Source organism: Felis catus, chromosome D3, assembly GCF_018350175.1.
Source record: "Felis catus isolate Fca126 chromosome D3, F.catus_Fca126_mat1.0, whole genome shotgun sequence".
Lineage (NCBI taxonomy): Eukaryota > Metazoa > Chordata > Mammalia > Carnivora > Felidae > Felis > Felis catus.
In genome coordinates this window covers 34,877,022-34,897,767 of record NC_058379.1, presented here as the reverse complement: position 1 = coordinate 34,897,767, position 20,746 = coordinate 34,877,022, and the positions used below count along the sequence as shown (strand labels likewise).

The window sequence follows — 20,746 nt, the reverse complement described above, 5'->3', positions numbered from 1 at the left end:
GAGGGGGTGCCCTGAAATGGTTTCTGGGACGCTAGTTCTATTTCTTGAGCTGAGTACCAATTACATGGCTTCATTTTGCTTTACTTCATGGGGCTGAAAATTTATAGCCCGTGACTTTTTGTAGTTAAGTTTCATTCAATATTAAAGTAACAGAGTCCCTCCCAACAAGTGTTCCTGTTGCCCATGTTTTTCACCAAGTCAGTCCACACTGGTACATTATCGTTCTAAATCACAAAAACACAAACTTTCTAGTACGGCATACAGTATAAATCCTTACATAATCCAGACCCCAACTACCTTACTGAACAGCCTCATTACTTTAAACTGTAGACTCAGTAACCTACCTGTTGGGCAAATGGGCCACTATCTTGAAGTCCTTAAACCTCTAAACCGGTCTTGTCTTCTCTTCTCCTGAGTATGCTCCTTCCCTTCTTTGCACTTCATCATTCTACTAAATCCAACTCAATGTCACTAACATTCTGAAGCCAGAGCTAATCCTCTCCATTATAATTTATTGTTTAGGAGTTAGCTGCATTCATCAAACTGTTAATTTGATGACAGAAATTCTTATTCACCTTAGTAACTGCTCTAGCATTTATCCTAGATTCTTGCATAGGACTGCACACTGTATTATGTTTACTGAATAAAATATATAAATGTCAATAGAGATATTTACCATGAACTTAACAACTTGAGAATATATATATTGTTTAAGTTCATTTATTGATTTTGAGAGTGAGCAAGTTGGGAAGGGGCAGAGAGACAGGGAGAGAAAGAATCCCGAGCAGGCTCCATGCCGTCAGCTCAGAGCCCGATGTGGGGCTCAAACTCATAAACTGTGAGATCATAACCTGAGCTGAAACCAAGAGCCAGACACTTAACCGACTGAGTTACCCAGGCACCCCAAGAATATATTTTTAAAATCTAGCACCTGGGTGGCTTAGTCGGTTAAGCATCTGACTTCAGTTCAGGTCATGATCTCATAGTTTGTGAGTTTTGAACCCCGCGTCGGGCTCCGTGCTGACAGCTCATAGCCTGGGGCCTGCTTCGGATTCTGTATGCATCTCTCTGCCCCTCCCCTGCTTGCACTGTGTCCCTAAACATCAAAAAAAAAAAAAAAAAAAAAAAATTTTTTTTTTTTACATAAAGTTTACCCTTGAACAACTAGGGGGCTGAGGGACTGACGTCCTTTGTGCAGAAGATCCACATGCATCATCTTTTGACTCCCCAAAAACATGACTACTAATCGCCTCCTATTGACTGGAAGCCTTACCAATAACAAACAGTTGATTAACACATAATTTCTATATTACATGTATTGAATACTGTATTCTTACAATAAAGTTAGCTAGAGAGAAGAAAATATTAAGAAAATCATAAGGAAAATAAACTTATAGTACTGTACTCACTGAAAAAAATCTGTAAAAGTGGACCTGTACACAGTTCAAACCCATGCTGTTGAAGGGTCAACTGTATATACATATATGTTAATAAAAACGAGCACTACAGGTGGTAAACAGGTAAAAGAAAACAAACAAAAATTCCTCCATAAGGAATACCTATTTCTACTAAGAAGGAAAAAACCACAATGGGATGAGCCAAAATTTTAAGTCAAATTGTTATATTTCTGACCAGTTAAAATTATAAGGAAAAATTATAATTGATGAGACTCCCTAAAACCATTCTGGCACAAGCATACACATAAGCAAGTACATACAAAGAATATCGTAATGAAAAAGATTAACTTACAAATATTTTTTCTACCCTATAGGAAAATAAAAATTACTTAATGCTTATGTAAATAGTAAAACATATTCCCACAAAACAAATTGCTCACCAAAAGACAGGCTCATTTAAAAATTAAAAAATGAGACTGCTGACATGACAAAAAGTTTGTTAGAAAGTGAAAAATAACACATTTTAATAAAAAGATAATAGGCTAAAGAAAAAAAATTATTTACTTTTGAATCTTTCTAAAATGAAAACACGCTTATGACTTAAGATTATGTTAAAATGGTAAATTGCATGTTATACATATTTCACAAGAAAAAATATTTTAAAGAAACTTAATATAACCATATTCCAAGCCTCAAATCAGGTTTACCTCTTTCTTAAGCAGACCGTTCTAGATTTGCTTTGGAGACAAAAACCTTTAGCTTTACCATGTGTGACTGACATTTTTTTGCAAGTGAGAAAGCATACAAAAAGGAAGCATTTTATATTTGCCTCAAAAAGTTTACAGCCCACTCTGTCCCTTTTTAAAACTTATTCAAAATTATTTTTACGTTTTTAGTAATCCTACAATTAACATACATGATGCAAAACAGTATTTTTAGATTTTTCTGATGAGAAATTTCCAAAATTAAACTAAACAGAGACCAACTATAAAATGTATGAATCTTAGGAACAGGATTTTCTTGTTACTGACACATTTGGGAATTTACTTAGGAAATCTTTTAAAGAAGTCTCATATCACACTAAGTTTTTTCAATAGTTTTTAAAAACTCAAATTTGGTAAAAGAAACCTTTCTCTGCATTAAAAATATACCTGAATCGTCAGCTAATCTGCTAATTCTTTCCAAAACAGCAATGCAATCTCTTTCATCATCACAGACTTCCCTCAACGTGTCCAGCAAACTCCGGGCCACCATTTGTCTAACAGAAAAAGAAAATAATATAGCATTTAGTGGAATTTTAGAATTTCAAAGTGTAGAATCTATATAGTTATAAAGAAAATTTTTTATACATCTTATAACATAAATTAAGTCACTGATTTCCTAAGTGACAAATGCCACTATGGATTTTATTTTACCAAGATGAGAGAGAATAGTTACCAAAATATTTTTCATCTTTAACTGATGTAACAAATTTCTAAGGTCACTGAAAATTCTATAAAATTTCAAGCATGATCTTCAATTATCAAACAATGGGAAAATACACACACTCTTCATTATACAGATGACCCTCACACATTTTTACTAAATGAGTTTTACACATCTATACTCAAAAATTTAAGCAAAGACTTATCAGAAAAGTCTGATACAGGTGATCTGGGGACCACCATTGGAGAAACAATGCATTAGGAAGTGTGTCCCAATCCCCTTGAACATCACCTGGCACACAGTAGGTATACAACATCACCTGCTCAAAGAAGAATATACTCCCCTCAGTAATCGCTTTGCACAATCATCAAAATTATGCCTAATAGCAAAAAAGTAATGGTATTTTTTGTTTTGGCCAAAAAGCAAAGAAAGAGTGCCACACGGTTACTAGGATTAAAGAGTAAACAATTATAAAAAAAGCCGTGGCTGTGATTATTAATAAAAGGTGGTGACTGAGACTGCACGTTAACAATACAACTTTAAACTAAAAAACTGTATGTATTTTCCTTACTGAAATTAATGTAGGAAAACCCTCCTTCCACTTCCATAATGAAAAGAATATGTATGCATGTACCTGTTAAATACGTTCTCACTTGCAGCATACTTGTCCAGTCTCCCCAGTGGCGTCAACATTTCATCTTGTGAGACAAAGTCCAGGGCTGAAGGTATAATAATCACATCAGACTCTGAGCTGTAGTCATCCACACCAACTATCAGAGACATCAGAAATACTCCTTATAACACTTTGAAACTAAAAAGTATCCCTTGCCTGTCTGAAGAGCTTAAATAAAACTGCCTTTAATGTTTCTGGAGTGGTATAAAGGGTCGCAAGTGACTCTTACATCAACTCGGAAGCCATGAATAAGTGAAGGATGCTTCCTCTCCTTTTCCTACAGATAGGTCTAGTTGTCTCTAGAAACACAGCGGTCAGAGGCTTCAGAAACAGCATGGGGTGATAACTGAGAACTCACATGTTCAATCAGAACACTAACAACTTGTAAATAAATAAAATGTCAAACACGGATACTCTTAATTCTGTAATGCAGTCAGAGAAAAATTCCCCTTATAAACAAAGATAAGAATTACAGCAGACTTCTCATCACAATAAAAGCCAGGAGACAGTAATCTTTAAAGTGCTAAAAGAGGAAGAAGAAAAAAAAGTCTAACTAAAACTCTATACCCAGTAAATAAGCATCTTTAAAATATCTTTGAAATTCGTATCTTTCAAATACAAAGGTACAATAGACCTTTTCAGACACACAAAAGCTGACAGACATCATCACCGGCAAACCTGCACTATAAGAAATATTAAAGTAAGTCCTTCAAGCAAAAGAAAATTGTACCAATTGGAAATCCAGACCTACACAAAGGACTAAAGAGCGCCAGAAATGGTAAATAGGTGGGTAAATACAAAAGACTTTTCATATTTAAAAATCTCTTTGAAAGATAACTGTTTAAAGTAAAAATATGTGTTGCAAAATAAAAAGCTAAAAAACGTACTGTGGGGACTCTTAACTATAGAGAACAAACAATAGTTACCAGAGGGGAGGGGGGTGGGGGGATGGGTGGGATGGGTGAAATGGGTGATGGGGATTAAGAAGTGTACTTGTGGTGAGCACTGAGTAATGTACAGAATTGCTGAATCATTATATTGTACACCTGAAACTAATTTGACACTGTATGCTAACCAGAATTTAAATAAAAGTTTTTAAAAAGTACTGTGGGATTTCTAACACATATAGAAGTAAAATGTATGACTATAATAGCACAAAGGCAGGAAAGAGGCAAAGTCCACCTTCCTAACATTCTTACACTGTATATGAAGAGATATGTATTATTTGAAGTCAGACAGTAGTAAATTAAAGATGTATACTAATTATAAACTCTACAGCAACCATTAAACATCAAAAACAACCCCACCAAAAGTTATATAGCTAGTAAGCCAATAAACGCCATAAAATGGAATCATAAAAAACACTCAATCCAAAAGGCAGAAAAAGAGGATAAAAGAGGACAAACAGATGAGAAATAGCAAGATGAGAGATTTAAACCCAACCATGTCAATTATCACGCTGAACACAAACAGTCTCAACAACCCAATTCAAAGGCAGAGATTTTCCAAATGGATTAAAAATAACACCTAACATGGAAATAATTGCTTACATAGTGCAGGAAAGTTTTATACAGGTTGTGCTGATCTACAACTCACAGCAAAGTACCTTATTTATTTTGAATCAGAAAGTTGTAAAAACTGCTCAGACGCTCTCACTTGGCCTCTGTTTTCTCCTTTCTCACACACGTCTGTTGAGCTAGCATGGCCTCAAAAGCGCCTTTATGCAGGCTCTAGAATTCTATGACTATGACCAAACTGTTTCATCAGCCTCACACTTGTCAATCTTAAAGATAAACATTAATAACACTGACTCTAGTCCTTACAAAGCCTAGAGGGGCAACCATCGAACACTGCTGTGTTTAAGACAAGCCTGGAGCACTTATCTCTGAATGCACACTCCCAGGTCACACATTCAAATACTGATTATGTAGGCTCGGAGTGCGGCCCAGGAGCACCCATTTTAATAAATATTCCTACCAACTCAAATGCAGATTATTGAACTACCGTATTTGAGAACTATATTCTCAGAGGGCAACAAAATCTATTTTCCTTCAACTTCTGTCACCACTCTATCGTGGTTGACAATTGTCTACAAAAGGAAGTGTTCCACTCTGGCACAGGCAATGGTGACAAAGCTTCATTTCTATTTCCCATTACTGCTGCCTCCTGCCAATATCTGTGGAATCATTCTGGCCTGAATCGTCCTTTCTGAATTCAAGATTTCTTCATCAATTCTTGACTGGACCAATAAAGCTCTGGAAAGCATCATTATGGAGGCCACAAGGATTGGTTACCACAGTTACAGACTGCACGCTTAGATCTTACCCAGTCATCCTGCAAACACCTACCACAGGTTATACAAAAGAAAAACACAAAAATAATCAATAAAAAAAAACTATTACCACAAATGAAAAAAATCCTACAGCATATACCCTGAGTGATGGTACAGTAAATAATATCCTCTGATAAAACAGACAACATAGAGTAAATGTAGCTGTACTGCTACAAGGATTCTATAGTTTATGCAAAGTACAACACTAACTTTAAACAGAGTATGATAAATTAAAGACAAATTATAGTCCTTAGGAGTAATCTCAAAAACATGTAAGAAAGCAGCATAGCTAGAAAGCCAATAGGGGAATTAAAATGCAATACAAAAAAAATATCATTAACCCCAAAGAAAGTCAGGAAAAAAGCAACATGAAAAAAAAAAAAAAGGAAGAAAAAAAAGAGACAAATAGAAAAAAGCAGACCCAAGGGTACCTGGGTGGTTCAGTCAGTTAAGTGTGGACTCTTGATTTGGGTTCAGGTCATGATTCAGGGTCATGAGATCAAGCCCCGCATCAGGCTCCACACTGATCACAGAGCCTGCTTAAGATTTTCTTTTTCCCCCTCTCTCTCTGCCCCTACTGCACACACGTGTGCACATGGGCACGCACATGCTATCCCTAGTAGAAAAAAATAAATTGAAAAAAAAGAAAAAGAAAAAGAAAAAAGCAGACCTAAACACAACCAGACCAATAATTACATTACATATAAGTGGACTAAACATTTAAAAGCAGAGATTCCCAATTAAAAAAAAGTAACACCCAACTACGGATGTCCACCATAGACATAGCTTTAACGGCAAAATTTCAACTAAGAGATTGAAAAGAAAAGGAATTTTTATTTTTTTATTATTTATTTTGATACGGAGTACACCTGGGGGAGAGACAAAGAGAGAATCCCAAGCAGGCTCTGCACTGTCAGCACAGAGCCCAACGCAGGGCTTGAACCCACGAAATTGTGAGAACATGACCTGACCCAAAACTGAGAGCTGGATGCTTAACCAACTGAACCACCCGGGTGCCCCAAGGATTTTTTTTTTTTAAAGACAAAACATGAAATAGTAAGATAAGAAAGCTGGAGTGGTGATATTCTTAGACAAAATAGACAAAGACAAGGAATATTACTGTGGATGAAGAGAGACATTTCATGCCTCCATACCCCACCTGAGGGCTTTCTTTCTAGATAACTAAAGTTTACGGAAATTCACTATGACTGCAACAGCCCTTTAGGGTTTCATAGCTTTAAAAACTTAGTCTCCTCCACTGATGAAGTAAAAAAACCCATGTCATCTTTCCATGTTATTTGAAATTTCAAATTTACCAAAAAGCATATAAAAACAATGATCACTCTGAAATGCTTCTTCGAATTATCTGACCTCCCCAAATTTCCATACTTTCTCAGCTCCCTACACCAGAGAAAGCAATGTTCCATTTTCAGCTGTTTTAAATTTAAGGAAAAGAATGTCTAAAACATAAAAGTTGGATCCATTTTTTAAGGTGATTAATTTAACCCCTACATAGTTACAGCAAAGTGGTATGAAAAGGGCAAAGGCTCTTTAAAGTAAGACAGATCTGGGTTCAAATGTCATGTTTTGCTACTTATGAACTCTCTATGTGGACTTACACAAATACCTAATTAATTTGGGTCTGCTTCCTCATCTATAAAATAACATGACTTAAATAAAGGCCAAGACTTTTTAAGACACACATTCAAAGATAATGTGTACAAAGTATGATATGGTGTCAGGCAAATAAGGTAAACGTTCTGTCCCACCTGCATGTAGGTTTCTTTCCAGATACAGTGAGTCTTAATGTGGTTTCCATGTGTTTTTATTTTATTTTTTTTTTAATTTTTTTTTTCAATGTTTATTTATTTTTGGGACAGAGAGAGACAGAGCATGAACGGGCGAGGGGCAGAGAGAGAGGGAGACACAGAATCGGAAACAGGCTCCAGGCTCTGAGCCATCAGCCCAGAGCCCGACGCGGGGCTCGAACTCACGGACCGCGAGATCGTGACCTGGCTGAAGTCGGACGCTTAACCGACTGCGCCACCCAGGCGCCCCTCCATGTGTTTTTAAATGTTGTCATCCACGTCAACCAGTAAGAGGGCAGCACATATACTGTTAAGTGCCAGGCACTCAACAAGAAACACAGATACAAACATTAGACAAAAAGTGTATGCATGTAGTATGCATGTATAAATATGTGGAGGTATCTATATGTGTCTACATAAATACACTAAGAAAAGATACATGGCGTAAGCATACAAAATATGCTGTTAACTATTATATGTTGTTCATTATTATATGTCTAATCTGCCCTGGTGAGTGAATATAAGAAGGCTTCAAAGAGTCAAGCAATTCTTGGAAGGTATACTGGACTTTGCCAAGCAGGACAGAGGGCAGGAAGAGGGCATTCTAGGCAAAGAAATCTGAAGACAATGAGGAAGTAAAGGAAAACTATTAGTACAGGTGGGACACAAGGTTTATACAGAAGTGAGGCAGGAACAGCAGAGGAATGTGGCCAATCAAAATCAACTTAGCCATCTAATTTTTAAAAAGTAACATTACTACATTTTGCAAAATCCTCTTACCTGGCTAAATAAACCACATTACCACCCTATAATTAGGAATGGCATTTAAAATTTGCTAAGGGGCGCCTGGGTGGCACAGTCGGTTAAGCGTCCGACTTCAGCCAGGTCACGATCTCGCGGTCCGTGAGTTCGAGCCCCGCGTCAGGCTCTGGGCTGATGGCTCGGAGCCTGGAGCCTGTTTCCGATTCTGTGTCTCCCTCTCTCTCTGCCCCTCCCCCGTTCATGCTCTGTCTCTCTCTGTCCCAAAAATAAACGTTGAAAAAAAATAAAAAAAAAAAATAAATAAAATTTGCTAAGCAACAACTTAGTTAAATTCAACAGCAGTACACCTCTTTTGAGCAACAGACAATTCCAGGCAGCATATATACTTACTCAATTGTGCTCTACTAAGACCTTATTAAAATTATTATTAATCAAAACCATCACTTTTTTTAAACGTGCATTTATTTATTTTGAGAGAGACAGTGAGCAGGGGAGGGGCAGAGAGAGAGGATAACAGAGAACCCCAAGCAGGCTCTGCACTGTTGGTGCAGAGCCAGATGCGGGGCCTGAACTCACAAACTGTGAGATCATGACCTGAGCCGCAATCAAGAGTTGGAAGCTTAACCGACTGAGCCACCCAAGGGCCCCCAAATCATCATTTTTTAAAGTTAAGAAGCAAAGATCATGCTGTCTTTTCCAAATCAAAAGACCCTTTGCCTTCACACACCTGGAAGCCCAGGTGTCACATTACTCCTCTTCCGATTACCTGACACTCTCAGCTTTTGGAGCAGAGGAGAGAAGGAATACAGAGAAGCCCTAGTCCCCTTCAAGAGTACATTCTAATTCAGTGGAGACAATCCCGGTTGTACCTGTATGAATACCACAAGCAAACCTCCTTTCTATTCCTTGCTAACTATGCTCAGACATACTATAACTTCATACTAATTTCAGGCTCAATAAGAATTTTGAATGTGCTATTCTTAAATCTCAAATTCTCTCAGAAGATGTTCCCAGAACTACCCTCAAAAAATCAACTTCCTTTCCTCCTTTACGATCATACATGTATTTGATGAACTCTATAGCACCGTGTCAGAGGAAGCAGTACCAGCAGCCAGGAGGACAGAAGCAAGGGAGAAGTTTGAATAGTGCACCTGACAACCATTCTACTCTACAACCACATATATGCTTAAGGGCAGGAGAAGACAGGGCGCCTGGGTGGCTCAGTCAGTTAAGCGTCCCACACCTCGGCTCAGGTCATGATCTCACAGCTGGTGAATCTGAGCCCTGCGCTGGGCTCTGTGCTGACAGCTCAGAGCCTAGAGCCTGCTTCGGATTCTGTGTTTGTGTCTCTGTCCCTCCCTCGGCTCGTGCTCTCTCAAAAATAAACATTAAAAATTTTTCTAAATTAAAAAAAAAAAGAGCATGAGAAGATATAAAAGTCCTTCAGCTGTCCTTGCATGCTTCTCAAAATGTAGCATCTCACTACTGCTGTCTGGATATATTTTTCCAACAACACTGCCTTTAAACACCAACCACCTCATTTAGGACTCACTACAGAAACAGTAACATTACAGTGGTGGAGGGAGAGTGAGGCCATGTATACCATACTTTATGTGCAATATAAAGGTAATTAAGCACAATTCTGACTAGGTGGGTTTTTTCCTGACACACTGATTCTAGAATTTAAGCCTGCTATTCTCTAAAATGACTCTGTCAAACTTCTTCAAGAGGTAGTTCCCTTTACAGTCTTCACCCCAAGAAAAATAATCCGTCCTATTTCTCTTTCACTCTCGTGACCCCTGTCTTAAAGATCGGCAATAACTTGACAAAATTAGAGGGCCCTTCTTAGATTTATTGTCTTACTTCTCTATAGCACTTGACAAGGCTGACTCCATATCCCAACACCCTCCTCTTAAATTCTCTTTTCTTGGGTTCTCAGGAAGTACACAATGCTGAGTATTTTTCTACCTTTCTAGACTGTTCTTGCTTGCTTCTTTCTGATTTCTTTACAGAGGGAGTTTCCTTCTAATTTTGTCCTCATATTTTACACACACGCGCACACACACACACACACACACACACCCCTCCTCCCCTTGAAAATCTCCTTCATTACTTACAATGCAGATTACCTCCAGAGTTCTCCTGCCATGACCCCCAGATCCATATTTGCAAGTACTTCATAGAATCTCCACCTCAATGTCACATTTGTTCTGAACATTTAACTGTCCAAACAAATCTTATAAAAACCAGCTCTTCCTCATGACTTTCTCCCCAGTAACCTTGAGTTCTCAAACATGAAGTCTTCAGTTACCTTTTTAACAGTAACTTTCTGGCTCCCATTATCTAATCAGTTTCTAAGAACTATAAATTCTACTTTTACAAAGTATCCTGTATTCCCACCTCCCAGTTCCCAACACCCTAATTCAGAGGCTCTGATGCTTTTTGCTGGGAGCAAACCAGGGCATTTGAACCTCACGAGGGACACAAAGATCTTCCTGGGAATAAATCAGACGGATGACTTTAAGGGATATTATAGACCCCAACTTCTAGGAGTACTTGTTGCAAAAATATGCCTAGTGGTTTAGATCCTAAGGCTTTCCCTTTTACAATCTCCCATACTCCCACTGGACAAGGAAAGAGGTATCTCTCAACTCCAAGGCCACTGTGTTACACTGCCCCAAGGCTGGAAAAAACCTCCACTGTCAAACAAAGGGACCCACTGAGATAATGCTGAAAGTGTTAAGAGATCAACTCTCTAAAGACTGTAACAAATACTTTTACAAGTCAGGCATTTTTCAATCCTTTGCTTTCAAAAAACTTGAAAGGCTGATAGATCATTAAAAATATAATTTAAAAAATTTTACCATATGAGTTGGACGAAATTCAAGGAAATCAGCGACACTGTTAAAATCCTTTCCATCAACTTATTTATGTCAACAAAACTTCTCAGTGCACATAGGTCTTAAAATAAAAAATAGAAATCAATGCTAAATATTGTCTCATTCTAGCAACAAATTACATTCATTCATGAATACGTAACTTTTCAAAAGCTCCATCCATTTCATTTGCCCATTCAATAAAATTTTGTTTACCAAGTGTTTACCATAATGTGTGATTTATTTTGGCTGACCAAATGAGTATTAATGATAATAATGGAATAATAATAGCTGAAACAAAAAAAATTTTAGTTTTCTGGCCGCAGGAAATTAAAATTTTCCATTTCTCTTTGTATACATATTTTTGATGCAAGAAATGTGATTATCAGTGAAACTTTCAAGTGTAAAAAATTATATTAGGATAAAATTTTCTGTAAGAGATGGAAAGAGATCAAGAAAAAAAAACCAAGGTAAAATTCCCAATTTAGTTTATTCTTGAAAGTGGATGGATAGTGGGTATCAAAGTGCTGTGCTATGTACATTCCATTTTTAAAAGTTTTATAATCATTACATGTACATATTCATAACTGTTTTATTTCAAAAAATACTCAAACTTAAAAACGTATGAGATGGAATTTTTGAAATTATTTTAGGAGGTATACCGTAATTAAGTTTGAAGACCACTGCCCTCAATCGTGGACTTCACATCCCTCACCCGAACCCGGCTTCCACAGCACAGCCACTTCCACCTTCCTCGTGCTCTACTCTACTCCATTCCCTGCACTCCCTGCCCTTCCCTTCCCCCCCAACACCCCCAGCTCGCCAGCAGGCAGCGCGGCCAGGATGAACCTACAGCTCTGGGGGCTCCAGGATCTGGCCAGCCTATTTTCCTCTCCGGCACTCAGCCCACGCAGGGGGCCGTTTCCGGTCGCAGGCCCCGCAGCTCTCCCGCCTCGGGTGCTTATGTTTGCCCCATTTCTGCCATTCATCCTCATCTGAGTTTAAATTCACCTACTCACGAACACCATCCCGAAAGCACTTCCCAGTCTTTCTAATTAACATCTCTTCCTCCTTTGAATTCCCCAGTCTTGGGTGTCCCTGCTTTTATTCTGCCAGCAAGAGCCAGTTGGAGCGGTTCTTTCTCCTTTGCCTTTTCCTCTCCCTGCCCCCGGCCCCAAATGTAGATAGATTCCCTGAAGGCAGAGACTGTCTTGTTAATCTTTTTATTCTCTAAAAAAGAGTCTAAGGCTTCTCCTGAATAATGTACATTCATTAATATTTGTTAGTGAAAGAGAGCCCACGGGGATATTTCAGGGGACTAGGGCACTTCATCCCCGGGCAAAGGTAGTGACAAGTTCATTAGCATATTAATGCCTCTAAGAAGTACCATGCCAGAGAACTGGTTAATTTGTGTGACTGGACTTTCACCAAACTTCATCATAACATCCTCTGTTCGCCATACAGCCTCTAATAACAGCCTTTAGAACAGAAAAAAACAGGGGCGCCTGGGTGACGGTTAAGTATCCTACTTCTTGATCTCAGCTCAGGTCATGCTCCCTCTGGCTCATGAGATTGAGCTCTGCACTGTCAGCGCTTGGGATTCTCTCTCCCTCTCTCTTTCAAAAATAAATAAAAATAAAACTTTAAGGAAAAAAAAAAGAGAGGAAAGCAGATAGTGTGTCCTCCCTTCTCCCCTTCAGTTTTTCCATTGATACTGCTTAGACCACAAAACTTACCAAATTTTGTTTTTCAATTCTTTACATCTTAGAAAATGAAAACGAGACACTCCCTAGAGACTTAATCATCTTTATAAGACTTGCCTTAAGGCGTGGGCTTTAAAATTAATATTTTAATAAATAACCAAATAAATAGGGAGGAAGGAGAAGCTCTTCTCTGTAAAGCAGACTGCCAGCCAGTAAATGTAAATTGATCCAAGTAAGAATCCTGGCCACATTCTTAACACTAACGGGTAAAAGTCTGTTTGGGAATAGCATATTTCCTCAGTGTCAAAGTATTCCTCTTACTAATTACAAAAGAACAGAATCTTTAAGTGAGAAATTTTGCAGACATCACCTTAATCGGAGGGGTTAAAGAATTACCACCACCAATAACAGACAGCTGACATCAGGTGCCTCTTGAGATAAAGCACTGAGAAAAAAAATCACAGTATTTCTTACATAATATTCCTATCTTCCCCACAACCCCCCCCCCCAAAAAAAAAGCATAGCCTACATCAAATCATGAGGAAACAGATAAAACCAAATTGACTCTTCAAAAACCCAGTATCATGAAAAATAAAGGCCTTTAAAGAGACATGACAAGGAAATGCAATGCTGGGGCCTGGACTGGCAAGACAGTTGCTATAAAGAACATTATTAAACAAGAGGTGAAATCGGAAAATGGACTACTTATTATATATTTGTATTGTACTGATGTTACATTTTCTGAATTTGATGGCTGATTATGAGAGAACGGCCTTGCTCTTCAGAGATCCAAGCTAAAGGTCCTGATTTCTACAATTTATTTTCAAAAGGTGCAAAGAAGATTAAGAACAATGTACACATTACACTGTGTGTGTATATATATCTATATATATACACACATGTATATACACACACATATACATATGTATAAACACACACACACACGCACACACACACACAAACGTATAGAGAAAAATAGAGCAAGCTGGCAAAATGTTAACAATGGGTGAATGTAGGTGAAGGGTTTGAGGAATTAACTGTAACAGGTGTGCAACTTATGCATAGGTCTGACATTTTTCAAAGTAACACATTTAATTTGAAAATAAATTTCATTATTTGACTGCAAGTAAGGTTTTATGGTCATATTTAGTTTGGCCAGAAGAACCAAGGCTCACCTCAGCAAGTATATGCTAAAGGTCTGCTGTGTGATGGCACTCTGCTATAGGTAAAGAATAAAAATGTTAGAGACTCTGGACTTACCAGAACAATGCAGGGGCAGCAAAATGGCCAGTAGGTTAAACCAGCCTACAGTCTGTTTTTGTAAATAAAATTTATTGGCACACAGCTATTGCCCATTCATTTACATACTGTCTATGGTTGCTTTCACCTTATAAGAGCAGATCTGAGTAACTGCAAGAGACCATGTGGCCCACAAAATTTAAAATATTTACAGTCTGGTCCTTTACTGAAACTTTCCAACCCCTTGTAATGTAACAGACATGCACATAAGTCATTGCTTGGAGGAAAAAAATGAATTAAGACAACAAATTTGAAGGACCATATAACTTAGTCCTCCTAAATACAGCCTCAAGCAACAGGTATGCCGTTTCAAATTTGTACTTTGTGACAACATAATGTTTATCAGGTATCTTTCCTTTAAATACAAAAAGTTTACTAAATCTTTAGCAACGATCTTTATTAACAAGTCATTTTACACTGAACTTAAGAATAATTTCCTGAAGTTCATTCTATGACATTCCAAAAAGCATTTTCCTAAAGTACACATATAAATAAAACAGCAGTGTGTTTATCGACTGTCAAATTAGTTACAAAGATCATGCTTCCTAAACAGTATTTGTCAGAGAAGCAATGTAGCCTGTCGAAGCCCTTCCAAGTGCGGATCTCCCATACATTATAGATGCGCTGTTTGTTCCCTTCAGTGAGTAAACATTTTCCTTACGGTCTTATTAACCCAATTACTTTGGTTAGTAATCCTTTTTTCCATAGGTAATCCAAATATAAAACTTGAGCTAATCTAGGTCCAAATTACCACCAGTCTCTAATAGAGTCTTGAATTTGTCTGAAGTCTTGAAGTTATTTCTACCAAAAACTAACTTGATTTAAAATTTAAATGTAAATAGGGGCGCCTGGGTGCCTCAGTCAGTTAGGCATCTGACTTCAGCTCAGGCCATGATGGCACGGCTCCTGAGTTGGAGCCCCGCATCGGGCTCTGTGCTGACAGCTTGGAGCCTGGAGCCTGCTTCGGATTCTGTGTCTCCCTTTCTCTCTGCCCCACCCCTGCTTGCTCTCAAAACTGAATAAACATTAAAAATTTTTTTAAACGTACATGTAAATATGACCTATCAAATCTGACTTGGACTATAAATTCAAAGCACTATAATAAATTTAAATATAAATTCAGATTTTAAAATGGCCTCTTCAGGTGATTAGCTAGAGACAAGATGAGACACATTAGATCTCATCAACATTCTTATCAACTTTTACTCCAATGACTGACTCTCCCATACATGGGTGCTTAAAACACACACACAAAAATGTGTATTTTGTAAATTATACCATGTTCATGGCAGACAGGAGCAACTTAGGACAAAAATTATTTTACCTACCAGACACCTGGAGCATATTACTACCTTCACATCCTCTAGAACCTTTAGGAGGTTAAATGACCTACATAAGTGATAAATTAAGGAAAGTCAAATTGGAAGGCAGTAAGAACACAGTAGTAAAATAAAGTAAGAAAGATTGTGTCACACAGGTTTATTAACCTAACACTTTCAAGTTAGGTGACTGAGCAAATTATTTAACCATCAGATAAGCCTCACTGGATACTACTTTTGTAACTTTGTGGTTACTACATACCTCACAGGGGAATACTATAAGCAAGGTTATAGCACAGTGACCAACATCAGTATGAAAATGGCAAGTTAAAAAAAAATAAACAAGATCCAGAAATTTCTCCCACCTCCTGTTTGCAGTCAAAGAGCTATGTTAGACGATGTCTAGGAAAAGAATATCCAAACCTACCAGATCTGAACTGTATTCTAACCTCTGCCACCTTTATCTAGGAGACCCCAGGCCTAAACTTTCTATTGCTTAAGGGACAAATAATTACTCTGCCTTCTAGCTCTTGATTTCAGTAGTTCTGGGAACACTGGCTCACTAGAGGTACAGCACAGCTCAAATTTTAAAAGTTTATACGACCCTCTAAATGATAGAGCAAACCAAAATAGAAAATTCAACTTTTGTTCACCAGTATTCTTTTGCTACCATATGGAGTGACCCAAAAGGGTGAAATGTGCTTAGCAGCATAAAAATAAACAAGATGTTGCTTCTGTTAATTTGGTGATCAATATGAAAGTGAATTGAGTAGTCATTCAAATGTGCTTTATTGCAGTAGAACCAGCAAGGCAAATGTCTAAAAAATTTAATCATTTAAACTTTCATTATTTAGCACACCTTACCATAACCTTAGAGTCCTTCTGTTCATAGATTAAAACATCACACTTCAAGTATATGCCTTGTGAAATATTTATAGTTAAAATAAAATGACACCGGGATATCTTTAAAGCACTCTGGCTGCCTCCTCTGTGCCTCCCCCCAACAAAAGCCCAGTTGTTAAAAGGGGATAAATGAAGGTTCAAGCTAAATGGTGGGTATATGATGGCTCATCGGCCATAGGTTTGAAATTTCTCATTAAAAAAAAAATGGCATTCACTTAAAATAAAAATCAATGTAACTCATATTTAAAAAACTAAAAAAGAATATCATAGATGCAGAAAAAGAATGTGACAAAATCCAGCATCCATTCTTAATTTCAAAAAAAGTTCCCTGAGTTCACTCAGGGAAGTTTCTCAACCTGATAAAGGGCATTTGTGAAAAACTAAACGGAACATCGAAATTCAAAACTTCTCCTCAAAATATACTGTTGAGACTGATAAGACAAGACACCGACCAGAATATTTGCAAATCACATACTCGAGAAAGGACTTGTGCCTAGAATATACAATTCTTATTAAGAAAATAATCCAATAAAGGAATGGGCAAAAAATTTGAACAGATACTTCATCAAAGATATCTGATGGTAAATGAGCACATGAAAATAAAAGCATTATTAGTCATTAAGGAAATGCAAATTCAAACTACAAAAAAAAAAAAAAAACCTCTGTATACACTTAATAGGATCACTAAAATGAAGACTGGGGGCACCTGCATGGCTCAGTGGGTTGAGCGTCCAACTCCTGATTTTGGCTCAGGTCATGATCTCATAGTGGTGGGATCAAGCCCTGCGCAGGGGCTCCATGCTGAGTGTGGAGCCTGCCTGGGATTCTCTCTCCCTCTCTCTCTGCCCCTCCCTGACATGTGCTTGCTCTCTCTCAAAATAAATAGACATTAAAAATAAATAAATAAACTAAAACGAAGACTGCCCGCACCAAATGCCGGCAAGGGCGTGGAGCACCTGGAACTCTTCTACACTGCTGGTGGGAGTGTAAAATGGTTACCACCGCTTTGGAAAAAGTTCCTGAAAAAGGCAGCCAGCCATTCCACTTGCAGGTATATACCCAAGAGAAAGAATGTATATGTCCACACAGAGACTCGTCACAGCTTTATTTGTAACAGCCAAAAACTGGAATCAATCCAAAAGTTCATCAACCTTTTACAGATCGAGAACAGCTGAGAAAAGTGAAGGCACTTACTCAAGATGATAAGTGAATGCAGAGCAAGGGCCAGAATCTGAACACAGCAGACCTAACATTTACAAAACCAAGAGCTCTCTCCTGGGCAGAGAAGCACATACCGAGATGTATTCCAGGATTACAGCATGATAAATGCTCAACCACCACCGAAGCTGACATCAATTAGGCCAGAGACCAAGCCTGCCGTGGAGTCTGGGGGTGGGGGGTAAGGAGCTAAGAAAGCTTGACTGAACAGTTAGGAGGATCAGAGGATGGACCTGGAGAAGGGGGACCTTAGGTGACCTGCCAGATGAAAGATCTGCGTAGAAGCACCCTCTTCAGAACTTACAGGGGATGCAGGCCCTACAACCTTCGCAGCCCAGATTCCACAGGCGTGCCACCTCCTATTCCTTCCAAAACATCCCGTCAGATTCATGTTCAGATACGAAGTAAACGGAAAATACCACTTTAATTCCAGTCGAGGGACTGCCCACCCTACCATGTAGCTGCTGGCAAAAATTCTTTGCCCTCAAGAGAGAAAAATCCTAAATTCCAAAATAGAAGGCAAAAGGAGGAGTGAAGAGTTTAAAATATAAATTCTTTGTTTTGATGAGAGGAGGAACTGAGGCAAAAGGGCCAGAAATAATAAATCAGTGATCAAACAAATGTGGTAGACTAATGAACTTTACCTAGCTAGGGCTATTTGTGTTTCATAGGCAGAAAGAGCAAACATTTTTTTTTTTTTTTTTATTGCAGCTGCAAGCCCAGGCAGCTGACATGCATATTTACAAAAGGTTTTCCTCCTTTTTCCTTCTTAAAGAAAAAAAAATTCTATACAGAATTCTTACCCAACACATCATTAACTGATTCTATACACATGAGCGTATCACTAAAACCATTTTTAAGCATGCTTTTCTAGGATATTAATTATATTACCTCCAAATAAAGATTTCTCCTGTCCGGTCTTGTTGGTAACAATCAAAATATGTTACCAAGTCTCATGACTCACTCTTCCAAATCCCCATTTAACAACACTTCTAAATATCATGACTTTCAAGGGCACCTTCCTAGAGTTTGCTTAACTGATTCCCTGGCCACTACACAGCCCCAGTTTTTTGCTCCTTAATCCCTTAGGTGCCAAGGACTTTAAGAATCTTATCAAAACTAGTTTTCTTTTCTTTTTTCTTTTTTTAACTTTTACTTATTATTGAGAGACAGAGAGAGACAGAGCATGAGCAGGGGAGGGGCAGAGAGAGGAGGAGACACAGAATCCCAAGCAGGCTCCAGGCTCCGAGCTGTTAGCACAGAGCCCAATGCAGGGCTGGAACTCAAGATCCACGAGATCATGACCTGAGCTGACGTCGGACACTTAACCGACTGAGCCCCCAGGTGCCCCCAAAAACTAGTTTTCAAAAAGTAGTCGGAGGGCCCAGAGACTCTTTGAAAGAAGTACAGCCCAGGCAGTTATACCCAATTGGTTCTGGATCCATCCTTAATTCACTCTAACCCAACAGTGCCCTCAAATCTGAAAAATACAAGTAGTGTGAAAGATTTCCAAAACTTCCTCAAACATGAACAAGAGCTCCAAAAGCTCTTCAACATCATGCTAGTTACAGCTGAAAAAAAAAAAAACCATAAAGACTAAACAAGCTAGATTACACCCAAGCTTCACTTGAATGATCTCTCTTGGTTAAATTAAACCATATGCAGATGCTAGATTAATTAATCTTCAAGGGTATCTGAAGCAAAGTTCAAACAAATTGCCTATACGACACGCTTGGGCTGCTCAATGTTGTAAATGGGCAAATTAAGAAAAGACTACTTCATATACAATATTTAGAAGCAGGAGGCCTACCTTAAAATTCTGGCCAGTAGTTAAGGAGTTTCATTTCTTCAGAAAATAATTTAGCCTCTTTGTGCATCAGCTGACTTACTAATATCAGAATACCACAGCCTACACCTCCCAGGAGTGCTGTGAAGAATGATCTGTGCAATAAAGCTAACTCATCCAATCTGACTTAAGTCCTATCTCACCTATTTTAGAAACCTAGTAAGTTACATTTGGAAATGTAAACCAAAACTATATCTTTAGAAAAGTGACAAAAGAAACTTAAAATCTCTCTCTCTGAAAGTCTATGTGTGATTTTTGCATTGCCTGCCATTATTCAAGGAACAGAAAGGGTTTTCCCAGCCTGAAGTCACTCTGCTGAGATACCTATTCAAACGTTGAGTCACTGGCTTGCTTTCACTTTGAAATTCAAAGTATGTTTCATGACGCAGTATGGAAAGAATTACTTTTAACCTAAAACAAACTTAATTTTAATAGCACGGAATGATTTTCTTACCTTCATGACCTTCTGCTACGTACATACAATGCACCATCTTTCACATATTAGGATTTTGTTTCTTTTTCTCTAAGGACATCAGCCAAGTCAGTCTTTGACCAACCCTTTTCTCATTCTACCCACTTTTCTATGAGCTCTGTACAGACTTTGGGGCTTAAAACAATCAGAAGACCTGACTCTTATCAAGGCTTGGCAATGCCCACCTTTCAAGATCTAGACCCTACCCAGGTTCCCTCCAAGTCTCCAAAGCTGCAGATCACCTGTACAGTAGTATTTGCTCTCTTCTTAGTCTAGGTTCTGCATTCAGGAAAGGCAACCAAGATTCTAGAGTTTGGCCAGAAAATAATTTCTTCCCCATCACAAAGACAGACCTAGACCTAAGCTTGGCTGAAGCGGCAGGATCTGGTTCATAACTCCAGAGGCGGGCCTCCAGACCAGTATTACTTAAGACAGAAAAATCAGGCTCCTAGGATCTGTTCTAGTCGTAAGCGCAGCCCCATGCTCCATTCTCTCTAACATCTCTGGTCCTCCACCTTCTCCAGGATGTGACAAGCTTTCTCAGCTTCTCCATACTTCTCTTACCTTTGACCTAGGCATCACAGCCAGATTTCCCCCTCATTCTTTCCCCCTTCATAATAGACAGCAAGTGGTCCTTCAAACTGGCCACATGTTCAAAAATTGCTCCTAAATATTCTGGATAGAGGTATCAACTGTAAAGACCTTAGCAACTG

The 20,746-nt window shown here is 38.3% G+C and overlaps 1 protein-coding gene across 8 annotated transcripts in view; it reads right to left on the bottom strand.

Annotated features, from left to right (window-relative positions):
• Nucleotides 1-20,746, bottom strand: part of PPP4R1 (protein phosphatase 4 regulatory subunit 1) — a 64,004-nt gene that overhangs the window by 40,081 nt on the left and 3,177 nt on the right. For 2 of the 8 annotated variants that reach the window (XM_023241747.2, XM_023241746.2), the window contains exons 3-4: nucleotides 3,457-3,541; nucleotides 2,549-2,655 (exon numbers count right to left, since the gene is read on the bottom strand). In XM_023241747.2, the coding sequence (XP_023097515.1) occupies nucleotides 2,549-2,655; nucleotides 3,457-3,515 (166 nt within the window). In that variant the 5' untranslated portion in view covers nucleotides 3,516-3,541. Of the gene's footprint in view, nucleotides 1-2,548; nucleotides 2,656-3,456; nucleotides 3,593-10,514; nucleotides 11,182-11,261; nucleotides 11,346-20,746 lie in introns of those variants that run through there. The other 6 variants (XM_045042428.1, XM_023241748.2, XM_045042426.1 and 3 more) reach the window with 6 other exon arrangements.